Genomic DNA, 27,104 nt, shown 5'->3' with positions numbered 1-27,104 from the left:
CTTCGGTTCTTCTGCCGGGCCACCGCGCCTGGTCCGGTGGCCCGGTCTTCTGTCGCCGTCTTCCGTTCTTCTGTCGCCGCCTTCGGTTCTTCTGCCGGGCCACCGCGCCTTCTTGTAGCTCTTTTACAGGCGGTGGCCCGGTCTTCTGTCGCCGCTGTCGTCGTCGTCGTCGCCGCCGCCGCCGCCGCCGCCTTCCGTTCTTGTTCTTCTTCTTCTTCTTCTCCTGGAGATGTTGACTCGACGAGCTCTCCGGCCGGAATGCCAGAGCCGCGCTGTGCGGTCACTTATATAGTGACAATGGGGCGGTGTCACATGGTATATGTCACATGGGTTGGTCACATGGTGACCCCGCCCCCTTACGATGTCATAGTCCCCATGTGACATCAACCCATGTGACCAACCCATGTGACATATACCATGTGACACCGCCCCATTGTCACTATATAAGTGGCAGCGGAGCGTGTCCCTGGCATTCCGGCCGGAGAGATCGTCGAGTCAACATCTCCAGGAGAAGAAGAAGAAGAACAAGAACGGAAGGCGGCGGCGGCCGCGACGACGACAGCGGCGACAGAAGACCGGGCCACCGCCTGTAAAAGAGCTACAAGAAGGCGCGGTGGCCCGGCAGAAGAACCGAAGGCGGCGACAGAAGAACGGAAGACGGCGACAGAAGACCGGGCCACCGGACCAGGCGCGGTGGCCCGGCAGAAGAACCGAAGAGGGGGACAAGACCCCCGAAGTCGGGAGAAGAGGCCGGCGGCGGGGAGGAAGAAAGCCGGACTCCTCCGCTAGTAAAAGAGCTACACACACATAGCGGAGGAGTCCGGCGAGAAGACCCCCGAAGACGGAAGACCCCCGGAGCTGTGCAATAAAATACTTTTTCCATGTGTTGTGTTTTTTTTTGTACTTTATTTCACAGGTGAATGGGTAGGGGTACATTGTACCCCATACTCATTCACATAGGGTGGGGGGCCGGTATCCGGGGGCCCCCTTCTTAAAGGGGGCTCCCGGATTCCGATAAGCCCCCCGCCCGCAGACCCCGACAACCAACGGCCAGGGTTGTCGGGAAGAGGCCCTTGTCCTCATCAACATGGGGACAAGGTGCTTTGGGGTGGGGGGGCCGCGCGGCCCCCCCTTCCCCAAGGCACCCCCCATGTTGAGGGCACGCGGCCTGGTACGGCTCAGGAGGGGGGGCGCGCTCGCTCGCCCCCCTTTCCTGGCCGGCCGGGTAGCGTGCTCGGACAAGGGTCTGGTGTGGACTTGGGGGGAACCCCCACGCCGATTTTTTTCGGCGTTGGGGTTCCCCTTTAAGCCCATTCCAGGCGGCGGAGCCCGCGACGTCTCCTTCGCGGGCCCCGCCTACCTGTACACGCGCTCGAAATGGGCGGACTTTCCGAGCGGGAACAGTCCGCTCATTTCGAAAGTACAGCGGACAAGCCCACACACGGGCGGACTGTTCGCTCAAACACAGTTTCAGCGGACAGTTTTTCGGAATTTCCGAAAGACTTTGTCCGTCCAACTGTCCGCTGAAACTGTCCGCTGAAAGCCCACACACGAGCGGACTGTCCGCCCAAACACTGTTCAGCAGACAAGGTTGGGCGAACAGTCCGCCCGTGTGTACGCGGCCTTAGTCTTTCAGGAATTTCCGTAATTTTGTCCGTCCAAACTTGGTTTTGTCCGTCCAAACTTGGTTTCAGCGGACAGTCCGCTCGTGTGTAGGCAAGTTGGACGGACTAAGTATGGCGCATGCTCAGAAAGGATTTACACGGCCGAAGGTTGCATTGCAGTGTATTGGACGTCGTTTTTCTAGTCCCGTCGTACGTGCTGTACACGTCATCGCGCAAGTTTTCAGCGGACTGTCTGTTCATCGTGTGTGGTCAAGTCCGTTCATTCAAAAGTTGAACGGACTGTCTGTCGGATTGTCTGACGGACTTAGTTGGGCAGACAATCCGCCCGTGTGTACGCGGCCTCAGAGGTGTAATAAATATTAATAATATTTTCATGGTCTTAGTCTTTAATTGGGACTTGCCAGTAATCACTTGCCAATTCAAGGGTGGAGAAATACTTGGCTTAGCCCAGCACCATGAGCGACTCCTCCACTCGGGGTAATGGGTAGGCATACTGCGGGTATAGGCATTTACCTTGTAGTAGTCCACACAGAATCACAGATTTCCATCTTTCTTCTGCACCAAGACCATGGGGGAAAGCCATGGACTACAGCTTTCCTGAATTACCCCCTTTGTAGCACTTTGCGTATCAAGTCCTTGAACTCCTGCAACAGGGTTAGGGGAGTCTGGCGGTACTGCTCGCTAATAGGTTGAGGTTCCCCCATATAAATTGGGTGGTCGATGGCCTCTGTGCAATCGTAATCCTCTGGGCTGGTGGCAAACACCAATAGGTGTATCTCCAGACTGTCTGTCGGATTGTCTGACGAACTTAGTTGGGCAGACAATCCGCCCGTGTGTACGCGGCCTAAGACCGGGCACATGAGAAGTTGCTGGCACCAGTGAGGGAGCGTTGGGAAGAGGAGTCTCCTCCCTTTAGTTACGCCATTTAACCCCTTCCTGACCAGCCACCTGCACAAGGCAATCAGGCAAGATTGGTCACGTTGCTTAATATGACCCATTTAAGCGAATGGGGTTGCATCACAACCACATGCAAAGCAGGATGTGGTGGCACGGTGGCCTGGCATCTTGAGGGTTAAAGCAGACATCATATGGACACCTCATCACCTATCAAATGCTTTTGAAATGCGATCCACCCCTGTTTTTTTAAAGAAAAACTAATTAATCCTCAATTACCAACAGACAATTGCCTTTCTTCCCAACCATCACTGGGTGAAGTATGACGGCCGACAATGTCCTAGTGGAAGAGGGGGATAGCACCCCTCCCATCTCCCGGTGGGACCTCTGCCCACCTGTGGCGCTCACATATATTGCTACAGCAGCTGAGGGTCCCTGGGAATGAATGGGAGGGTCAGTCATATACACACTGGTTGAGATAGTAGCCATATCAAATACATCAAAGACATTATGCCTACAGGCTCCAGTGGTGGAAATCTGTCCCTATTTGTATTAAAAATGTACAGACTGTAATGCTAAACTTTTCATTCTGTCTTATTTTGCATTTTTATTTCAGATCCTAAAGATGATGCAGCCTATAGATTTATTGTCCCATGGATTGGTACGTAAATTAAAGTTTATCTAAACCTAAAACTTTTTTTTTATTCATTTTGAAATAGTATGCAGGTAGGTTGGACCCCTGTTAGAAAGATGTATTGTTTCTATTTGTCCTGTTTTGTCAAAAAATATCTGCCAAACAATTAAAATGTGAATGAACAGCTACAAGTCTGCTTATGTATTGCTCTTCTAGCTATACAGTCTGGCTCATAAGTTTACATACCCTGCCATAATTTATGATTTCTTGGACATTTTTCAGAGAATATGAATGATAACACAAAAACATTTCTTTCACTCATGGTCAGTGTTTGGCTGAAGCCATTTATTATCAAACTTTGTTTACTCTTTTTAAATCATAATGACAATAGAAACTACCCAAATTACCCTGATCAAACGTTTACATACCCTGGTGATTTTGGCCTGATAACATGCACACAAGTTGACACAAAGGGGTTTGAATGGGTATTAAAGGTAACTATCCTCACCTGTGATCTGTTTGTTTGTAATTAGTGTGTGTGTATAACAGGTCAGTTTCTGGACTCCTGACAGACCCTTGCATCTTTCATCCAGTCCTGCACTGACGTTTCTAGAGTCATAGGGAATGAAAGGAATTCCGGTTCTGGAATGACCACCCTTGGTTAACTTCAACAATAAATTAATTTTAGGGAAGAGGGAAAAGGATGCAAGTATGTCCAATAAAAAAGGGTTACTTTTATTCAACCCCTATTGAATCCTTAGTTAAAGTATTGATGCCGTAACCAAATAGCATATGGAAAGAAAGGGGGAAGCGCAGTTCGATTAACACGGACTGCAGAAGGAGTTACTTTGGGCACCAAAAAGTATTTCAAAATGAGGTTAATTCATACAAAAATTATATTTCATTTTTATATTAAATTTCATTATTAACCACAATTAAGTTACTAAAAAACCAAGGGCAATTCATAAAGAATACCCATATACAAAATAGACAGTACATGTATCGTGAAAGACAGACTACCAACAGGACATAAATAACACACCCGACAAACACAGAAAATGACGCTGGTCCGGACCAATTGCTGCTAGTTGCCGTAAATGATTATAGTATATTAGTTAGACCTGGAGAAATGCTCACAATGTCTTTAAACATTTAGCAGGCAGTCAACAGCAAGCTAAGGGGAGAAACTTATATTGAACTACAGCTATTACTATCAGCCTGGTTACTAGCTGGATTTATAACAGAGTGTTCATTTGCTAATTATAAATATAAAATTCATTCTCCAATGTTAGTATAAATAAGTTCCATTTAATGGATTTTCGGCTTAGGTCAAGCTACTTTGTTTCAAGAAAGTTTTTTTCAAAAACAAATATCTGTTCTGAAAAGCCACAAAAGGCTAGTATATTGCAAACCGACTGGGTTTTTCAGACCCGGAGGATATTCTTTTTAATTGTATCAATGGACGCTGCGGTATCCCAATGATTCAACAAGTGATTTTAAGTATCCATGTATATATCGCATACGTTACCACAGCCCTCCTGGGCACTGTTATTCGATTCTCTGTAAAGATAAAACAGTCCAGTCTTTCAGAACTTGCTCAGCGGGCATGTCATTGGCTCTACCAAGCCGTATTTTGCAAAATCCATAGAGTGTGCACCACTCACTGGCCGACCGCACGCCGGTCGTTATCTCTTCAAATGTGGATTAGTTTCGGCGGCACAAAAATACCTCAGCTGTTGGTAGTTCAACGCACATAGCCCGCACATAGCCCACATGAGCAGACCAAAGCTTACAGGGGCACATAGTCCTCAATTATTTCACATAGTCCAGTGAGTGCAGCACTCATACTCTCTATTTCTAGATCATGGAGTTCTAACTGTTTTCTGATAGCCCTTATCTCTAGGTTTAGTTTTGAAATGTTATCAGAATTCTTGTCTAATATCTTGTCTAATATTTTAGAGTAGTTGTTCAGCCTTTTCATTATATCAATTCCCCATCCTGTCCCTGAGGAGAACCATGCCCAGGCCATGTCTTTCTCTAAGAATAAATCTCTCTTGTGGCAGTGCTTGAGAGGGTACCTGGGGTGTATGCTAGCCTTCAACAGGTATCCTCCCTTATTGTTCCCCAATATACCCATTATTGGGATCAGTGATGCAACACCATCCCTGAGGGTCCATGAGAATCCATGGGTGACATATTTTCCCACAACAGATGTATGTACTGTTTCCCAAGGCTAATGGCTGAGTATGGAGGATTTGTTGTGTATCATTAGAGAGACCTGCAAGAGCTGGGAGTGAAAGCAACTTTCTCATCTCAGTGTCAGCATTAGTATTGCTCATAAAGGTGTAAAGGGTGTCATTCAAATTAGTCTGTGGTGGTAAAAGGTGTGGAGAAGTCTGGGGAAATGGAAAAGTTAATTTGAGTATGGCTACAGATCTCTCCACCCCGCAACCTTTCCCAACCTAAAACCCCAATCAGGGAAGTGACTTCTGCCATGGCTGGAAAGGTGATGGTATTGTTTGATGGGGGTGATATTCAAGGGTATAGCCATAAGAGGGATACGTGCTGTGCTAAGATGTAGTTTACTACATATCCAACATTCTTTTCATATCCTGATTTCTGGGCATAGCTATATTTAAGTAACAAAATTTTTTTTTTTTGTGAAACTATCAGTTTTAGTTCCCTCATAACCTGAATACACATCCCTTTTATGTCTAATAAGTGTATTATTAGTGGTGTTATTGGGTATGCCATCTATGCCTTTAAGGGCCCCCAAGTCTTCAGGATGACAAATAGAGTGAGTTATGATCCATGTTGGTAAGAACACCATCAAAGTCATCAAGAACAGGAGGCCCAAGACCTTCCAGAAGTCTGTGGTAAAATAAGCAAGGTAATCTTTTTAAGAGTCTTGACCACCTGCTTCACTCACCGTTCGAGGATTTGTATAACCTACTTAACCTCTCTGTGCTTTATCTTGCTTCTTAGGTGTTTGCTTCACCTTCTTCATACGACTGGCATGGATTCAAGCCTGTTGTCCCTCTACCAGAATGAACGTTCACTGTAGTCGGTGGTCCAAATGGGTACTTTTGCTTCTTGGTACACTTCTTGTGCTGGACCACTACGATGTCTCCCACCTGGAAAGGGTGAGTAGGTTCCTGTGAAGAAAAAGCAGAGGTGTGAGCGACACGTTTTTCAACTCTATCCAAAGTTTCAATCAATATCTTAACATACTCCTCCTGTATGAGATCAAATCCCCTCTAACATTAGTGGCTGTTTGGCCCATGGGGTGGAGAAGGGTCTGCCCATCAAGACCTCAAAATGTGAGTAACCTGTGGTCTTCGAGGGTGTCATTCTTACCTCTGCAAGGACTGCAGGAAGTACCTTTTTCCATCCATTGAAAGTTCCCCCCTGTGGCCTCCCTGATTTTATCTTTGAGTATCCTATTCATTCTTTCTACTATCCCTGAACTCTGGGGGTGGTATGGGATGCGAAACTTCCAGTCAATCTTCAGCGTTTTCATTACATTTTGACACTTTGGCTAGGAAGTCAGGACCATTGTCTGACTTCATTTGAAGTGGACAGCCTCATCTTGGAATTATTTTGTGTGTAATGATTCTGACTACTGTTTGCGCATCTTCCTTTCTGGTGATGGACACTTCTGTCCATTGTTAGAAAGTATCTACTATTACAAGTAAATTTTCTTGTCTCTTGTCCCTAGTTTGGGCATGTGTGTAAAATCAATCTGAAGATGAGTGAATAGTGTGGACAGGTAAACAAGGTGTTCGTGTTTTGCCCTGTGTGGATTTCTTGGATTGTTCCTGAGGCATGTAATGCATCTTGCAACATATGATTTTACTAATGAGGGAAGACCGGGGATGAAAAAAAAAAACTTTATGCAATAACCCAGATGTAACCTGCCAGCCTCTGTGTCCTACCCCGTGATATTGTGAGATAAATAGGGGTGCACTAGCTATGGGTATGCATGGTCTCCCGTCTTGGCAGATGAGCCCTGATTCAGGGCTTTTCTGCATTCCTTCTTGTTCCATTTCCTAATGTCCTCGGGGGCTGGCATGGACCTGGAAGTCAGATGAGGTTTGGTCCAAAAGGGGCATTTCTGGAGCTAGGAAGGGCATCTGTATTGTGGCCTCTTGCCTGTTAGCTTCTTCTTTTGCTATTCTATCTGCTAGCGCGCTTCCCTTAGCAGTGTCATCCTGTTGTCCTGTGTGTGTTTTGCAATGGAGGATGGCTATTCATCTTAGAAGTTGTATTGCTTCTAATAGACTCATAACCAAAGTGGAATGTGAGATGGATTTACCATCGGCCGATATGCAATCCCATCTTTGCCAATGGACTTCGAAATTGTGTGCGACCCCGAATGCATATTTGGAATCAGTGTATATGTTCACGTCTCGTCACTCAAAGAGCTGACAGCTCTTGTTAGTGCTATCAGTTCTGCTGCTTGAGCTGACTCAAAAGGAACTGGGTTTGCTTCTAGTATTACATTGGCTAGTTGAACTACAGCATACCCTATGGGATATGTATTATCAGCCTTGAACAAGAGCCATCTACAAATACATTTTGTGCATCTGGGAGATCGGCTGAAAACATGTCCAGACCTGGGAGATATGTCTTGGTGTATGAGATCCATGTACTCATGTTGATGCACTACCTCATCTTTCTCACCCTTCAAGCCTAGCAGGATAGGAGCGAGGCCAGAGGTGGGCAATGTATATTTTATCTCAATTTTTTGGTTGGAAGACAAGATCACCTCATAGCTGCTAAACCTTTGAGCCGACATGTGTTGAGTATGGTTGTTTTATAACAGGATGAACACATTGTGAGTAGTATGCAGTGTGGTTGCATGACCCAGGGTGAATGAAGTAGCCATCTCCACAACCATCGCACAGGATGCTAAAGCTCTGAGACATGCTGGCATGCCCTGTAGTGGCATAGGCACAACCCTTGAAAAAATGCAATAGGACAGAGTTTGCCCCATGCTCCTGTTCTAGGACTCCCGCCATGGTTTTACAGTTGTCCCTGGCAAATAAATGAAACATCTTGCCATATTCGAGAAATCCAAGACCAGGAGCTGTGACCATTGCAGTTTTAAAATACACAAAAGCATTATACATTTCATTATTCCATTTTACACAATCTGGCATGTTGATATTTGTGGCTTGTCTCAATAGGTTTTCTTAGTAGGAACAATCGGGTATCCATTGGTGGCAGTAACCAATCATACCAAGAAAAGACAGCAAATGTTTCTAGGTAAGTGGGCAGGGAAAACCCACAAGAGCCGCAGCTCTCTTGTGACTGATTTTCCTCTCTCCTGTAGAAAGCACAAAACCAAGGTATTCAACAGTTTCCTAACACCATTGTAGCTTTTTCCTAGAAACCTTGTGACCGTTATCTGCTAACCAATGTAACAGACCTAAACCATACTCTTTGCATGCAACCTGGCTTGGACTACACAACAATAAATCATCGACATATTGGAGTAGGGCGGAACCACTGGAGGATCACTGGGTAGACTACAGGGGAATCCACATAACCCTGGGACATTCTACACCATGTCTTCTGGCGATTTCTAAAACAAAATGCAAGTATTGGCTGTGTCTCTTCATCCACAGGTTTAGAAAAAATGTGTTAGTTAAATAAATCACAGAGAAATATTCAGCATCAGATGGAATGGAGGTGAGGAGTGATGGCACATCAGGCACTATGGGTGCGATGGGTACAACTAAGTTGTTTATGGCCCTTAGGTCCTGCAAAAACCTATAACTGCCATCTGGCTTTTTAACTGGATTTATAGCTGTGTTGAAGGGTGAAACTGTCTCTTTTAAAATTCCCTGTTTAAGAAAGTGCTCCACCATCGGAGCAATTCCCTCCTCTTTCTCTTTGGACAAGGGATATTTTTTGTGTATGGTGGAGGGTTGAATGGGAAGGGAGGAGCAGTTTGGTCTGGTCTCTTATCTGTCTCATCCTTATGTTTCTTATCAGTATCCTCTCTATTTAGGTCTTTAGAGGGTTTCTTTTGTTTCTTACTATTTCTCTGAAACCGATAAGGGGCATATTTTAACCAGTTCTCCCCCCTTTTCTCATGTACTCCATTCCCACTGAGGGTCACTGGAATACCATGGGAATGCTTTCTTGTCTCCAAGACATAAGCCCTTCACCATATCCATGTGAAATTCATCAGTATCTCCTTCTCAAGGGAATGGGTCACTACTGTGCCTACTTTCTGTCCACCCAGCTATGTTAGATACCCCGGGGGTTTATAAACTCATGATCAGTTCCACATACTCTGCTACATAATCTTTACAATTTCCCCCAGTGTTTGGAGGAGGTGGGAGATCCTTTCTCTGTGACTGACCCATTATTACAGTGAAAGACTGCCTTGCCTTGCAGTTTCAGCTCACACAACAAATTATCTTATACTTCTATGCGATAGATAAGTAAAGCAAGACAGAGATGTGGGCCCCAGTGGAAATTGCCTTATTAACACTTTTACCTCCTTCCCAAAAGGAGCGTAGTACTACTTATTTAAACTTTAAAAAGTCCTTCCTGAGGACAGGTCTACCCAAGACCGCTTTATCACTTATAAGGCGTGGTCTGTCTCCTTTCAAAGTAATTTAAGGGACTAAAGCTTTATCAGAGCCGAGGCAAGAAAACAATTCATCAAAATAAGACAAAATTTACTTACCAGGGATGATTGCTTTATCCTGGCCGAGCCCCCATTTGAAAGGAATTCTGGTTTTGAATGACCACCCTTGGTTAACTTCAGCAGACCACCATGACCCCCAGTACTGTGAGACACCCAATGAAACACATGAAACAAGAAAGATGTGAATGGAAAAGATGTCTGTCTTTAATGACCATGAATGCAGCTTATATTTAGTATAGAACAAAGCAGGGAGAGTGGTAAGTTTAAGGCATATGTGTCTAGGGTTAATCAAGTGTGTATCTATAAACAGTTAGGACATCTGGTCATTAGTCACATATCTTAGCTGATTGGCTAGGGCTAAATAGGATATACATTCCGAGAACAGGCTTGACCACACAGAAAAGATAAGGGGGGGGGGGGGTGTACAAACATACAAACACAAGTTTGAACTTACACAATAAGGGACTTACAAAATGGCAGGTTTATACAAAATTAAGTCATAATGGTTTATACATATTACAGGGAAAGCAAAAGAATTGTCAAAGGATCTGCGGGAAAAGGTAGTTAAACTGTATAAAACAGGAAATGGATATAAAAAGATATCCAAGAAATTGAAAATGCCAATCAGCAGTGTTCAAACTCTAATCAAGAAGTAGAAAATGAGAGGTTCTGTTGTGACCACACAACGGTCAGGTAGACCAACAAAAATTTCAGTCACAACTTCCAGGAAAATTGTTTGGGATGCAAATGAAAACCCACAAATAACTTCAGGTAAAGTACAGGACTCTCTCAAAAGATGTGGTGTGGCTGTTTCAAGATGCACAATAAGGAGGCACTTGAAGAACGATGGGCTGCATGGTCGAGTCACCAGAAGAAAGCCATTACTACACAAATGCCACAAAGCATCCCACTTGCAATACGCCAAACAGCACAGAGACAAGCCTCAAACCTTCTGGCACAAAGTCATTTAGAGTGATGAGACCAAAATTCTGCTTTTTGGCCACAACCATAAATGCTACATTTGGAGAGCGGTCAACAAGGTCTATGATGAAATGTACACTATTCTTACTGTAAAACACAGAGGTGGATCGCTGATGTTTTGAGGATGTGTGAGCTACAAAGGCACAGGAAATTTGGTCAAAATTGATGGCAAGATGAATGCAGTATGTTATCAAAAAATACTGGAGGAACATTTGCATTCATCAGCCAGGAAACTGTACATGAGACGTACTTGGACATTCCAACATGACAATGATCCAAAACACATGGTCAAGTCGACCTGTCATTGGCTACAGCAGAATAAAGTGAAGGTCCTGGAGTGGCCATCTCAATCCCTGACCTCAATATCATTGAGCCACTCTGGGGAGATCTCAAACGGGCAGTATATGCAAGACAGCCCAAGAATTTACAGGAACTGGAGGCTGTTTGCCAAGAGGAATGGGCAGCTTTACCATCTGAGAAGATAAAGAGCCTCATCCACCAATACCACAAAAGACTTCAACCTGTCATTGATGTTAAAGGTATGTCAACTTTTGATAAGGGTAATTTTGGTAGTTTGTTTTTTATTATGATTTAAAAAGAGTAAACACGGTTGATTGATAATAAAGGGCTTCAACCAAACACTACCCATGAATTAAAGAAAAGTTTTTGTGTTATCATTCATATTCTCTGAATAATAGCCAGGGTATGTAAACTTATGAGCACAACTGTATATTAGTTGACCGATGTTCATTGGCATGACTTTCCAGGTGCCCCATGGGATGAGGTCTCCACTTCTTTCATGCCATGGCCTGCAGAGGCCCCAGTGTCTTCAGCAAAGGGGTTTGTGCTATCTGCTGAAGTGATTCTCCACCTGCATCTTCATCAGCTCTAGAAGAACCGTGACAGTCCTGTTTACAAGTCCCGTTTGCTTTGCTTCAAAAATTATACCCCATGTGTCTTTAGTGGCGCTTCCACGCATCTTCAAAGCCTCCATAGAAGTCTATGGCAAAGCTCGCTTGAAGCACCTACAGCTTTTAAGATGCTTTAATTCAGGTTTAGCTTTGCTTTTTTTTTTGGTAAATTGCAGGAATGAGATATCAACACATATACAGGGCATCTGTTAAGCTTCATTAAAGCTTTAAAAAAGTATCACTGAAGCACCGCCAAAGCATGAAAACACACATCAAAAAAGCATGTTGAAGCGGTAGGCGCTTTAATGTGTGTCAAAGCAAGTGTAAATGAGACCTAACTGTCTTCCCTTACAGGAGATACAGGTAGACAGCTATACTGAGAGTCTGCAGGAGCCGGACATTGCACTCACAATCTGCTGATCACGGGTCCAATGCTGTACAGGCTGCACTATAAAAAAATCAAAAATAAATGCATAAACTTGTATTTACCTGAAACATTATGTGCATTTCTTATTTTTCTTTTTTTTTTGCAAAAGGAGAACATAGTATTTAAAGTGGTTGTAAACCCTTACAAACCACTTTGACCTACAGGTAAGCCTAGATTAAGGCTTACCTGTAGGTCTAAGAAATATCTCCTAAACCTATATTGTTTAGGAGATATTTGCCCGAAAACAGGCACCGCTGTCTACGGCGCATGCGCCGTAGACAGCGGCGCGCAGGCGCACTGAGCGCGGCATTCTCAACGACGGAGCTGCCGCGCGTGTCGGCTCCCCGTGCGCATGCGCGGGAGTGACGTCATCGCGGCTTCGCCGAATGACAGCGGCGGAGCTGCGAGACCCCACCAAGAAGATGGATGCGGCGGACTACAGGGGACAGCGGCGACTTCGCTGGCTCCTGTGTCAGGTAAGTGACACATAATGGACTACTTTGCAGGGAATGAAAGAGGAAGTAAACTCATCAGGGTTTACTTCCTCTTTAACTCTCTTGGGGAAACTGCGAGTCAGTTTTCCCCTTTTACTGGACCACCCTGGAACCCCTCACCCAGAATAGGTGAAAAAGCATACTCGTCATCCCCTTAAGGGGACCACAACCAAAACAAAGGGGACACAGACCTCCAATCCAGAACCCATCCATCTCTGGCATTCTGTACACAGGCCTGAATTTAAACTCTCTGCCCTTTTGCTTCCGGTTTTCTCCCATGCACGAATGGAACTCACGCCAGCTCTGGACATGAGCCCAGCGGTGAGCAGCTTTCATATCGTAATTTTGGCTGGCTATCCTCAGTGCCAGGCTAAGGCACGTTCTGATGTAAGCAAGCATCCCTCTTTGTATGTATTATTTTAAATAAAACTACAGTATTGCGCTACGGATTGTCCCTTTGTTTCCTTGTGAGATAACGTGGAGGAGAGGAAGACACAGTACAGAGGTTTTATCCAGTAACCAGGGGTATCCAAATAAGATTTCCCTACTGCGTAATAGACCTTCTTTTTAAGTAAAGAGGTCATATCCATCTGGTGAGCAGTTTTTATATCTGAGCACTTGTGTGTTTCTTATGCAAACGGTGAAGGAATTCTTCTCTGCTATCGATCAAATCTTATATGTTATGGCCTCTACCATCCTTATACCAATCAATCATTCATAACACCTTATTTATATCACAATTGGTCAATTATTGGTGCACTTTATGTAAACACTTCAATTCATGTTATTTAGCACTATTCTAGGTATTTATTAACATTATTGCACTTTTTGCACTTGTCACTTTATTCCATTTTATATGGTCTTAAATCAAGCTGAATATTAGAATCACCCAACCGTCCCTATTACCTGTTTGTTCTATTCCTATGTATTGGCTTTTGGAATTTACAATTGGAGCAATTTAGAAATTGGATGAAAGGTTTAGCACTGGGAAACACTTTTTGATAGATAAGTACATTTTATATACAATTATATAGATCAGATCAAAATGAGGGACAAATAAGGAGGAAAGAAGAACAGAGAGACTTTGCTCTGAATGAGGAACAATCCCTTGAAATCAGGGACAGTTGGGAGCTATGCTCAATATTCTATTAAATAAACGTATAAAGCGTGGAAAGACCATTTGCAGTTCACTGGCAGTCAGGGCAGTACTCTAGAACAGTTTATTAAGATGTAAAATGTTACTGAAAGATCCACAACCTATGTTAGGTATTTGACTTACCTGTCTGGTCTGGCAGCTTTCTAAAAATACTATTATTTGAACTAGGGGAGGGATTATTGGTGTTATCCGGACCAAAGTGGTTCCAGCATCGCAAGCTTCTGACTCCTGGCTTTCACTATGATGTCCTAAAGCCCTACGTTCGATTAATGGCTGACTGCACTAAGATCATGCTGGTAATGAGTTTTTCCTTTTAAAGCTCAAATAATATTTAGATGTTTAGCGTTCACATACAGACTACATTCAGATGATTTAAATGTATTTTTATTCAAAGGTAATATGCATTACGCTTTGTTCATTTGGGGTTTACTTAAGCTGTTCTATGCATCCATTTGATAGCTAGGAATGTCTGCTGCACTCTAAATGTTCCCATTAAAGTGGTTCTGCACCTTTAAAAAATATATTAAAAGCCAGCAGCTACAAATATTGCAGCTGCTGACTATTAATAAATTCACACTTACCTGTCCCAGGGTCCATCGATTTCGGCAGCAGATCACGAGCGATCGCTCGTCTCTCTGCTGCCCTCGCCGCCATCCTCTGTCAGGGAATCGGGAAGTGAAGCGTTGCGGTTCCCTACTGCGCATGCGCGAGTCGCGCTGCACGTCTCTGCTGGTCCCCGCTGTGTCCTGGGAACTGTGTGTTTCCCAGAACACAACGGGGGGGCGGGGCATCTGCAGCGTTTTGCGGGGGGCTGTGGGGGTCTTGTCCCGGAAGTGGGTGCAGATACCTGGATTATCCAGGTAACTGCACCCCCCTCCCCCCTGAAAGGTGCCGATTGTGGCACCGGAGGGGGGGGTCAGATGAGCGGAACTTCCACTTCAGGGTGGAGAACCACTTTAAACATTTAACCGCTTCGCGCCCGCCCTATAGCCGAAAGATGGCTACAGATCGGACGCTAACTGCCGGGAGGCCATCCCTGGACGTCCTCCCTCGGACACAGCCAGTCACAGATCGCTGTAAACGGCCAATCACAGCAGACGCTTACAGCGCGATCAGCCTATCCAATGAGAGATGATCTCATGTGTAAACATATGAAATCATCTCTCATCGCCGCTCTCTCTCCTCACACAGACAGCGTGTGAGAAGGGACAGATGAATGGCCGCAGCGGCCGTAAGTAAATAAAAAAAAAAGTAAAACAAAGTGCCATCCTCCTCCAGTGCCATCCTCCCCAGTGCCATCCTCCCCAGTGCTACCTGCCCCCAGTGCCACCTGTTAGTGCTATCTCTCCCCAGTGCCACCTGTTGTCAGTGCTATTTGTCCCCAGTGCCATCTGTCATCAGTGCCACGTATAAGTGTCATCTGTCATCAGTGCCACATGTCATCAGTGCCACATAGCGCCATCTGTCATCAGTGCCACATATTAGTGCCATCTGTCATCAGTGCCACGTATCAGTGCCATTTGTCATCAGTGCCACCTGTCAGTGTCACGTGCCATCTGTTGTCAGTGTCACGTGTCATCAATGCCACTTATCAGTGACATCTGTCATCAGTGTCACGCGTCATCAATGCCACGTATTAGTGCCATCTGTCATCGGTGCCACGTATTAGTGCCATCTGTCATCAGTAGCACATATTAGTGCCATCTGTCATCAGTGCCACGTATTAGTGCCACGTTTAATCAGTGCCACGTATAAGTGCATCTGTCATCAGTGCCACGTATACGTGCCGTCTGTCATCAGTGCCACATATTAGTGCCATCTGTCATCAGTGCCACGTATCAGTGCCATCTGTCATCAGTGTCACGTGTCATTGTCCTGGTGCTCCAGGGCCTTCAAAAGTGTAATAGGTAGTCAACTTAGGCCGCGTACACACGAGAGGATTGTCCGTCCAACTAAGTCCGTCAGACAATCCAACAGACAGTCCGTCCTACTTTTGAATGAACGGACTTGACCACACACGATGAACAGACAGTCCGCTGAAAGCTTGCGCGATGACGTGTACAGCACTTACGACGGGACTAGAAATACGACGTCCAATACACTGCAATGCAACCTTCGGCCGTGTAAATCCTTTCTGAGCATGCGCCATACTTAGTCCGTCCAACTTGCCTACTCACGAGCGGACTGTCCGCTGAAACCAAAGTTGGACGGACAATATTACGGAAATTCCGAAAGACTTAGTCCGCCAGACTGTCCGCTGAAAAAGTCCGCTGAAGCCCATACACGAGCGGACTGTCCGCTGAAACACGTTTCAGCGGACCAAGTCCGTCAGACAGTCCGCCCCGTGTGTACGCGGCCTTAGATGTGTAATTTATGCTCCTAGAACACATGATGGCGCTCCCTGCATGTTGGGCCTCTCTATGTGGCCAGGCTGTGAAAAAGTCCCACACATGTGGTATTGTAATGCTCAGGAGGAGTAGCAGAATTTTTTTGGGGGTGTCATTTGTGGTATACACATGCCATGTGAGAGAAATAACCCATTATAATGACAATTTTGTGGAAAAAAATAAAAAAAATAAAAAATCTTAATTTTGCAAAGAATTGTGGGAAAAAAATGACAACATCAAAATGCTCACTATGACTCTTACTAAATACATCGTAATGTCTACTTTCCAAAAAGGGGTCATTTGGGGGGTATTTATACTTTCCTGACTTGTTCGGGTCGCAAGAAATTAGATAGGCCACCAGTACATCAGATGTGATCAATTTTGTATGATTCTCACCACAGCTTGTAGACTCTCTAACTTTCACAAAGACCAAATAATATCCACTAATTTGGGTTATTTTTACCAAAGACATGTAGCAGTATAAATTGTGGCCAAAATTTATGAAGAAAAAGTAATAATTTGCATAATTTTGTCACAGAAACAAAGAAATATGCATTTTTTTTTCAAAATTTTCGGTCTTTTTTCATTTATAGCGCAAAAAATAAAAACCACAGAGGTGATCAAACACCACCAAAAGAAAGCTCTGTTTGTGGGAAAAAAAGGACAAAAAATTTATTTGGGTACAGTGTTGTATGACTGAGTAATTGTCATTCAAAGTGTAAAAGCACCGAAAGCTGAAAATTGGTCTGGGCAGGAAGGGTGTTTAAGTGCCCAGTAAGCAAGTGGTTAAACAAAATCAACGTCCTTTTTTCCCATAAATAGAGCTTTCTTTTGGTGATCGTCCCTGCGTTTTTTATTTTTTGCGCTATAAACAAAAAAAGAGCAACAACTTTGAAAAAAATGCATTATTTTTTACATTTTGCTATATTAAATATCCCCCAAAAATATATATAAAAACATTTTTTTTTCCTCAGTTTAGGCCGATACATATTCTTCTACATATTTTTGGTAAAAAAAATTTGCAATAAGCAATTATTGATTGGTTTGCGCAAAAGTTATAGCGTTTACAAAATAGGGGATAGTTTTATGCCATTTTTATTAATACTTTTTTTTTACTAATAATGGCGGCGATCAACGATTTTTATTGTGACTGCGACATTATGGCGGAGACATCGGACATTTTTAACACATTTTTGGGACCATTGTCATTTATACAGCAATCAGTGCTATACAAAAGCACTGATTCCTGTGTAAATGACACTGGCAGTGAAGGGGTTAACCACTAGGTGTCAGTGTAGGGGTTAAGTGAGCCCTGGGGAGTGTTTCTAACTGTTGGAAGCATGGCTGTGTATGACACGTCACTGATCTCTGCTCTGATCACAGGGAGCAGAGATCAATTGACACTGTCACTAGGCAGAACAGGGTGATCCTTGTTTACATTAGCATCTCCCCATTCTTCCTCCCCGTGAGACGATTGTGGGTATCCCTGCCATGATCAAGTCCGGGGGACCCGCGATCGGACTCACGGAGGTCCCGACCGGCGCGCACATGATGGCACGGCAGCAAATTTAAAGGGACTTACCTGTACGCCCATTTGCCTGTCCGTGCCATTCTGCCGAAGTACATCGGCGTGCGCCGGTCGGCAAGTGGTTAATATGATGTTAACCTGATCCTGCTAAAATTGGCCAGATTACAAAATGATGATCCAATTTTTATGGCTAATTGAATAGATACATTTTTTTTAAAGAACACAACCCCTCTAAGATTGTTTTATCTGATTATGTGATTTCAGGATAAATGGGAGCAGCTTGTCCAAGATAAGCCAGTGGAACTCTTCGAACATGTCAGCCTCATGACTCTGGACACCATCATGAAATGTGCCTTCAGTTATCAGAGCAACTGCCAGATAGACAGGTAGAACAAAACTTTGAAGACTTTAAACTCTCACCTGTAATATTCAAATACATTTTCATTAACGGTGTTCTAAAAAAAGTGTTACATTATTTAAAGAAAAAATTAAATGTCAAGTGATTTCAATAATAGTAGAGAAGCCAGGAATGGAGTTTTGTGGACTCAATGGGGTTGGTCATGTTAGAGTATAATGCCATGATTTTTTAATAATTTCTAGGGCTGGGAAAATTAAAGATTAATTCCTTGATTAACCGTTCATTTTTTGAGTGATCATAATTCTTTAGGGAGTTACATCGGAGATCCGGTGATGTCACGGACATCGACATTACTGGACTCCTCCCCCCTTCCCCAAGTGCCTCCGTCTGCTAACGAAGGCAAGGGGAAGGAGTCCGGTGAGGTCGATGTCCATGACGTCACCGGACAGTGATGGTAAATAAGGATATGTTAACTGGGATCATTCAGTGAGCTAAGTGTAGGCAAATTTGATAACCTCAGTTTTTAACATTGTAAAAAAAACTAAAAAATGTAAACACTGTGAAGCCTACTTGCCTCACAGTGATGCCTACTTGCCTACTATAAAGTGACAGTCAATATACTAGATACGTTTTTATAATTAAAGTTAAACTAACGTTCTATGTTTTTCTTAAAGTTTAATTTAAAAAAATGACTTACGTCAGTGCTACAGTTTGAATTTAAAACGTATTTGTGTGAACTGTGAAGTTAAGTCATGGATTGTGGAAACTAACTAGTGTCGGGTGATTGTATATAGTGTATACCACATTTACCACTGACTAATGCAGAGTTGCAATGCAAGGAGATCAGCTAAAAGTAGTTGGATCTGTATGTGCGTTATAATTAATCAATTTAAAAAAATCGATTAATCGAACACAAAAATGTATTCAGTAACAGCCCTATTATTTCGCAACACTCACCTGAGGATGCTGGGACTGTGACATCATAATGGATGGGGACATCATCCGGCGATGTCCCTATATAAGTCACCGCACGCCATGGCCATTGTGGCCAGAGACAGCGACGACGCAACAGCTCAAGAAGAGAAGAACAGAAGAACAAAAGGCGGCGACAGAAGACCGGGCCACTGCTTGTAAAAGAGCTAGAAGAAGGCCCGGAGGCCCGGCAAGAAGAACCGAAGAGGGGGACAAAACCCCCGAAGTCAGAAGAAGACCCCCGGGCGGTGGCGACGACGAAGAAGAAAGCCGGGCTCCTCCACTAGTAAAAGAGCTAGAAAAAAAGCAGAAGATAGCGGAGGAGTCCGGCAAGAAGACCCCCGAAGACGGAAGACCCCCAGAGATGTGCAATAAACTATTTTAACCCTTGTGTGTTGTTTTTTTTTCACAGGTGAATGGGTAGGGGTACATTGTACCCCATACTCATTTACATAGGGTGGGGGGCCGGGATCCGGGGGCCTCCTTATTAAAGGGGGCTCACGGATTCCGATAAGCCACCCGCCCGCAGACCCCGACAACCAACGGCCAGGGTTGTCGGGAAGAGGACCTTGTCCTCATCAACATGGGGACAAGGTGCTTTGAGGTGGGGGAGCCGCGCGGCCCCCCTTCCCCAAAGCACCCCCCCATGTTGAGGGCACGCGGCCTGGTACGGTTCAGGAGGGGTGCTCGCTCGTCCCCACCCCCTTTCCTGACCGGCCGGGTTGCACGCTTGGATAAGGGTCTGATATGGACCTGGGGGGACCCCCACGCCGTTTTTTTGGTGTAGGGCTTCCCCTTTAACTCCATACCAGGTGACGGGGCCAGCAACGCTTCCTTCGCTGGTCCCGACTACCTGAAGCCGCTCTCAAAATGAACAGACTTTCCTCCGTTTGTGGGCAAGTCCGTTCATTTCAAAAGTACGGCGGATAATCTGGCGGACTAAGTCCGCCGGACCTAGTCCGCCGGAAAAGTCACGTGTGTGGGCAGGTCCGCTCGTTGGGACAGTCCAGCGGACTTTACGGCGGTTTGTCCACCAGACTAAGTCCGCCGGATAGTCTGATCGTGTGTACGTGACATAAGTGCCCCATTTGTCCACCACAAGTCGTTGATTGCTGCCATTACTAGCAAAAAAAATAAAAAATATGTCCCCAGATTTCATTTTAAAGATCTGGTCACCTTACCTTACTCTATCCATAATGAAAAAAACCCCAGAAAACTGTATGCTACTTACAGTAATGTTTTTGGTCTTTTCCTGGTGCCTATCCATGGTAGCATACAATCCCACCCTCAGTATGCTATATTACATAGAATGCTGGGAGTACACTAATCCTTTTCTTTTAGAAGATTCACTGGTCCTGAGTGAGGAGCCAAGGCGGAGCTTGTCACAGGTATGCTGCCATGGAGGCCCCAGGAAAAACAAACCTCCTATAGTATCCTGCAGCATAAATTTCTCCCAATCCCGGTGAGAATTTGCTTTAGCGTTCCATTGAACCGCTCGCTCGGGGTGGTAGAGAAATCTGTGTATAGGCTAAATTCCACAGAGCTTCCACAACTGCTGGGTTGGGTCTGCAGTAAACTGAGTCCCTTGGTCTGAGCATGGATGTTTGTCAGAGGAACTGCATAGCATAATCCACCACCGTTAAGATATATCTCTTCCCAGAGGGACTGGGTCGGGGGAATTGTCCTACCAGGTCAACGACTATCCGGCTAAAGGGCTCAGCTCAGGTACGGCAATACTGTCTAATATCTCCAGTTATCCTTGGCCGGAAGAATAGCTGAATTAAACGTGAACAATTTTAGTCACTCCAAAGTGACCAGCTAGGGGAATGTCATGTCTGATCCTAAGCAGGTCGAGCCGATATTTCTGTGGAATGACTAGCTGTCGCTTGGGCACTGGATGACAGTCCATCCCTGCCCTCTCCTGGTAACTAGCTAACATCGAGTCAGATAGTAGTTCCCGGTTAAAGTCAGTCAGGGAAGGCTTCTGGGGATAAATCTACACGGAAAGATGAAGAAAGATCTCCCAAATTATTTACAAGTACAACACCTGTGGGGATATCTCTCATAACTACAACTTCCACGTCTCTGTATCTCGAGCCCCAATCCATATGCACTTGGGCTGTAGGGATGTGTAAAACTTTGCCTCCAGCCACTCGCACAGCTATGGACCTCCCAGTTTTCCCAGTCATTGTAACCATCCTGGATTGCACCAAAGTAATAGTAGCTCCACTGTCCCTGAGTCTTTGCGCAGGTCACCCATTTGCCCATACGGCCTGTCGGCAATGCCTGCGATTGTCATCGGGAGCAGCTTGTATCAATTTTACCTCATGGAGTAGCCCAAATTCCTCTTCATTACAAGCCAGTTAAGGTAGATGGTGGGGCGGCTTCCAGGTAATGAGCGGCCGCTCAGGCTGGGCCAGGGGCTACACGGTTCCATAAGACATTTTTCGAGGACAGTTAGCTCGTTGGTCTCCCATTTGATTACACCCATACCATCGAGGCCCGAACTTCTTGATGGGTATAGCTGGTCGATCCATTGGAGGGAGGGCGACTGACTTCTGGGCAGGTGCTGGCGGTGGTCTGGAGATGCTGCAAGGCTTCGGTTGGTGGGATCTTATACTGGTCGGCTAGTTTTGCTGCTTTGTCTAACATCAAGGGCTTTTGGTCTTGGACCCACTGGCAAACTTCACTAGGGGATTGGTTGTAAAACTGTTCCAGTAGGATCACTTGGGCAGCACCTGCTAAGGTAGTTGCCTGACAGCCGGAGAACCATGCATCTACCGATTGGGACATCTGATGAGCCCATTCTGTATAGGGCTGGCCCTCTTTGCAGACCTATGAGCTTCAGAGGTGATTGCGTATCTTGCCAGCAGTTACTCCTTGACTCGCTCGTAGTCTTTTGTCCTCCCCAGGTATGGCTTCAAAAGCATCCAGTGCTCGACCAGACAGCTTGATGATGAGGATGGTGAACCAGTCAGCTTCCTCAATTTCCTGGAGATTGCACTGGGTCTCGAAGACATTAGGGTACCAGCAGAGGCGTAACTAGAAACCTCAGGGCCCCGGTGCAAGAAATCAGTTAGGGCCCCCCCCCGAAAGGCATGATTTTGATACTATATTTTTTCCACTGTACAACAAAGTAAAACATTTCTATGCAGCCTGTGTCCCCAGTGAAACCTGTGTCACCAGTGCAGCCTGTGTCCCCAGTGAAACCTGTGTCACCAGTGCAGCCTGTGTCACCAGTGAAACCTGTGTCACCAGTGCAGTGGTGGTACTGGAGAGGGGTGGTGGTGGTACTGGAGGGGGGTGGCGGTCCTGGAGGTGGGTGGCGGTGGTGGTACTGGAAGGGGGTGGCGGTGGTACTGGAGGTGGATGGTGGTGGTGGTACTGGAGGGGGGCTGGTGGTACTGGAGGGGGATGGTGGTCCTGAAGAGGGGTGGCCGTGGTACTGGAGGTGGGTGGTGGTGGTACTGGAGGTGGGTGGTGGTGGTGGTGGTACTGGAGGGGGATAGTGGTCCTGGAGAGGGGTGGCGGTGGTACTGGAGGGGGCTGGTGGTCCTGGAGAGGGGTGGTGGTGGTACTGGAGGTGGGTGGTGGTGGTACTGGAGGTGGGTGGCGGTGGTGGTACTGAAGGGGGGGTGGTAGTACTGGAGAGGGGTGGCGGTGGTACTGGAGGGGGATGGTGGTCCTGGAGAGGGGTGGCGGTGGTACTGGAGGGGGATGGTGGTACTGGAGGTGGGTGGTGGTACTGGAGGAGGGTGGCGGTGGTACTGGAGAGGGATGGTGGTCCTGGAGAGGGGTGGCGGTGGTACTGGAGGTGGGTGGCATGGTGGTGGTACTGGAGAGGGGGTGGCGGTGGTACTGGAGGTGGGTGGTGGCGGTGGTACTGGAGGGGGGCTGGTGGTGGTACTGGAGGGGGATGGTGGTCCTGGAGGTGGGTAGTGGTGGTACTGAAGGTGGGTGGCACGGTGGTGGTACTGGAGGAGGGGTGGCGGAGGTACTGGAGGGGGGTGGTGGTGGTGGTACTGGACATCAGGGTTCACAGAGGGCCCCCTTGCTTCAGGATCCCCAGAGAGCTCCCCTTATTTCAGGGTCCCCAGATACCCCCCCTTACTTTAGGGTCCCCAGAGAGCCCCCCTTACATCAGGGTCCCCAGAGAGCCCCCCTTACTTTAGGGTCCCTAGACAGTCACCCCCCCCCCCCCCTTCCAAAGGTTTCTCTGTACCTTGCTGGACTCCGCTGTGCACCTTGGCCCCCAGCAGATCTCTGTACCCCCCCCCCCCCCCGCACCTGGGGGGAGGCAGCGATCAGCAGCTCTATGATGTTGATGGGCGGAGGGATCTTCCTGAGTCTATACACACACTGGAGAGGGGTCAGCACGGCTGTGAGTGGAGAGAGTGTCTCTCATGTAACAGCAGTACATAGACACCGGATTGAAGTTTAATCTCCCCCTCGTCCTCTCTCGCATGGGACACAAAACACACAGCTGATCTGCTCCCCCTTCGCCCCCCCCCTCCCCTCCTCTCCTGTGTTCTCTGCAGGAAATGTGAGCTTGTTAGCTTCACACCTGAATGCCCGTGGAGAACACAGGAGAGGAGGGGGGGGGCCGAAGGGGGAGCAGATCAGCTGTGTGTTTTGTGTTCCGTGCGAGAGAGGACGAGGGGAGATTAAACTTCAAAATAAACCCCACAAAAAATAAAAATAAAAAAAAAACACGTCAACAACCATCAACTCAAGTGTTGGTTGCCTCTGGTTTTTGTCTAGTATCCATGTATATCATTAATAATTTATTGCTTGTTCTCTTAGATTTTAACTGGGTCTTTATCTACTTTCTATGGCTGTGCATGGTCTCCTTCACACTATTCCTGGCTGGGGGTCTCTTTACACCTACACGCCCACCCTCTTTTTGAGAGGGTCCCCCCATTCTGTCCATTCTCTGGTTCGGGACTGGCCGAGGTAGGTATTGTGTGTTTTTTGAAGCCATGACAAATGTTTTTTGTGTTTTTTTTTTTTTTTTTTTTTTTTTAAATTCTCATATTTCTGTATGTTCACTATTCGTATAATCGACTGATATTTTGTTTTGTATTTTGTGTTGGGCTGGGTTATATGTGGTGGTCCTAAACAAATCCCTGAGGAAGCCATCACTGGCGAAACATGTTGGGATACAACATCTACCTATGACCACCTTCTATTGGGACACCAGCAACCTGCTATATGCAATTTGTATATGCTCTATAACCATTTCTAATTTAACCCTTTGTTCATTCCTCTGTATTAAAGCGGGAGTCCGCCGTTTTTTTTTTTTTAAAGCCAGCAGCTACAATACAGTAGGTATTGTGTGTTTTTTGAAGCCATGACAAATGTTGTTTTGTGTTTTTTTTTTTTTTTTTTAATTCTCATATTTCTGTATGTTCACTATTCGTATAATCGACTGATATTTTGTTTTGTATTTTGAGTTGGGCTGGGTTATATGTGGTGGTCCTAAACAAATCCCTGAGGAAGCCATCACTGGCGAAACATGTTGGGATACAACATCTACCTATGACCACCTTCTATTGGGACACCAGCAACCTGCTATATGCAATTTGTATATGCTCTATAACCATTTCTAATTTAACCCTTTGTTCATTTCTCTGTATTAAAGCGGGAGTCCGCCGTTTTTTTTTTTTTAAAGCCAGCAGCTACAAATACTGCAGCTGCTGACTTTTAAAATAGTGACACGTACCCGCCCAGCGCGCCTGCGATGTCGGCACCAGAAGCGGATCTCTCGATCGTCTCTCGGGTGCTTCCGCCGCCATCTTGGGTATGGGAATCAGGAAGTGGAGCCTTTCAGCTTAATTTCCCGGTTCCCTACTGCGCATGCGCGAGTCGTGCTGCGCAATAAGGATGGTCCTCGCTGTCTCTGGGATCCTTGTGTTTCCCAGCAGGCAGCGGGGGACTTTCGGAAAGGGGCGTAGATTCTGCGGAAAGGGGCGTACCTTTCTGCAGAATCTACGCCAGAAGTGGGTGCAGATACCTGTACTGTACAGGTACCTGCACCCCCCTCCCCCCTGAAAGGTGCCAATTGTGGCGCCGGAGGGGGGGAGGGTTCCAATGAGCGGAAGGTCCACTTTAGGGTGGACCTCCGCTTTAATAAAGAAACTCTTTTATAAAACTTTTATATGTAACAATTATTTCAAGCACTGCAACAATCCCAATCCTCCTCTGTTATTATCTTTATTAATCGGGATGAGGTGCATGATATTTTAGAGCCACTCAGATCACCTCCAGTTGTCTGCGTCAACTCAAGTGTGTTTAGTAAACACACTAAATGAAATTTAAGTGATGTTAACCTCCCTGGTGGTATGATTATGCCTGATTTTTGAATGTCAAAGCGGTACATTGTTTTTCATTAAAATTTGGCGTTTTATATTGTCTGTAATTCTTAGGAATAACTCACTTAAATCTGTCCAAACAAGAGTCTAGTAGACATCTTGGGTGGAGGGTGGAGCGGAGAGGGAGTCCTGGCAGCAGTGGAGAGCGAGTCCTGGCAGCAGCGGAAGGTAAGCTGGCCGGGGCAGGGGTGTGGGTCGCAGCCGCATGTGCCGCCTGTCAGAATCGCTGACCCGGGCTGTCAGAATAATTAAAGTTACGGCCCATGTCTCTGTCAGAGATTTAACACTGCGACGCTCATCATGATACATCCTGCATTCGGCCTCAGTAAGCTTGCAGTCACAAGGTGGCAGCGAACATCTTGTTACACCCAGCCCATATATAGTTCATAGTTATATAGGCTGGGTGTAACCAGATGTCCCCTGCTGCCTTCTGACTACGCTTACTGAAGTCGAGTGCAGGGTGTACCAAGATGGGCGTCGCAGGCTCTTGTATACTCTTTATCTTTATACATAATACATTTCATGCCAGGCTGCCAGCAATTGCCAATGCAATCAGTGCTGCATTTCAGTGCCACTGCCTGCCCATCAGTTCCACCTATCAGTGCCCATAAGTACCACCCACCAGTGCCCATAAGTTCCCCCTATCAGTGCCAGCCATTAGTGCCGCATATCCATGCCCATTCAAAATTATAAAGAAGCTATTGTTAGTCTGTATTGTGCTTTTGAAAACTGTCACATTAAAAAAAAAAAGTATCTGTATCGGAGAGTACTTGAAAATAAAAATATTGGTACTCGTACTAACGATCTTCAAAAAGTGGTATCGGTGCAACCCTACATCCCGGGTATGATAATGTTTGAAACACAAAATCATAATAATACTATAATAATAATAATACATTTTACTCAATAATGTAATCAAAAACACAGAAATTTGCTCAGTTGCAGAATTGTCGCTGTCATCACTTTCAGTGTCTGATGACGAATTTCCCCACGAATCACTATCGCTCAATTCTGCAGGTGATTCTAACTTACTATCGCTGTTTTCTAACTGGTCTAAAACCACTTTTGACGTAAAGGGACACTTGTTGGATTATATGGACGTTCTCAACTTTCCAGGCAGAAAGAACAGTATATATAATATAAAAGAGCAGGCAGGGCACTGGACAAAGCACTAGTGACAAAACTGAAATGATTTGATACAGTAATGTCATCTACAGATTACAGTGTATTTTGTGTGTTATGTGTTTTGAACTTTTTTGAAATTGCCGCCGGGCTCTGCCCCTATGCATTGCGATGCTCGCAGGGAACGGAGCCCGGAACAGTAATACATTGGGCGGAGGATGCGGCGGCGGACACAGCGGGAGGACATGGTAGGATCTTTGGGACAAGGTAAGTAACCTGTACCAGGAGTTTGGCTCAGGGTTTACGCTTTTGGTATTGAAAAACTAACCCCAAGCCACACTCGGGAATACCGCTAGGAAGGTTAATCCAGCCTTAATGTTACACAATGTTAGTATTTTTTCTTTTTCCCTTTTTTTCAAGTGACAATGACTACATTAAGGCAGTTTATCAGCTGGCCTACCAGGTCGATCACAGGTTCCGCAACTTCCTCTATCATAGTGACACCATTTACTACCTCAGCCCCCAGGGATTCCGCTTTCGAAAGGCACAAAGGATAGCACATCATCATACAGGTAAGATT

General features: G+C 45.7%; 1 protein-coding gene across 2 annotated transcripts in view; it reads left to right on the top strand.

Annotated features, from left to right (window-relative positions):
* Window positions 1–27,104, top strand: part of LOC143926508 (cytochrome P450 4B1-like) — a 103,697-nt gene that overhangs the window by 52,248 nt on the left and 24,345 nt on the right. For both annotated transcript variants that reach the window (XM_077450300.1, XM_077450299.1), the window contains exons 3-6: window positions 3,136–3,180; window positions 13,955–14,082; window positions 17,966–18,087; window positions 26,945–27,096. In XM_077450300.1, the coding sequence (XP_077306426.1) occupies window positions 3,136–3,180; window positions 13,955–14,082; window positions 17,966–18,087; window positions 26,945–27,096 (447 nt within the window). The remainder of the gene's footprint in view (window positions 1–3,135; window positions 3,181–13,954; window positions 14,083–17,965; window positions 18,088–26,944; window positions 27,097–27,104) is intronic.

Source organism: Lithobates pipiens, unplaced genomic scaffold, assembly GCF_037356315.1.
Source record: "Lithobates pipiens isolate NorthernLeopardFrog02 unplaced genomic scaffold, aLitPip1_a1.2 Scaffold_23, whole genome shotgun sequence".
NCBI classification, from domain to species: domain Eukaryota; kingdom Metazoa; phylum Chordata; class Amphibia; order Anura; family Ranidae; genus Lithobates; species Lithobates pipiens.
Note: the sequence above shows the minus strand (reverse complement) of the source record. Positions and strands in the feature narration are given on the sequence as shown.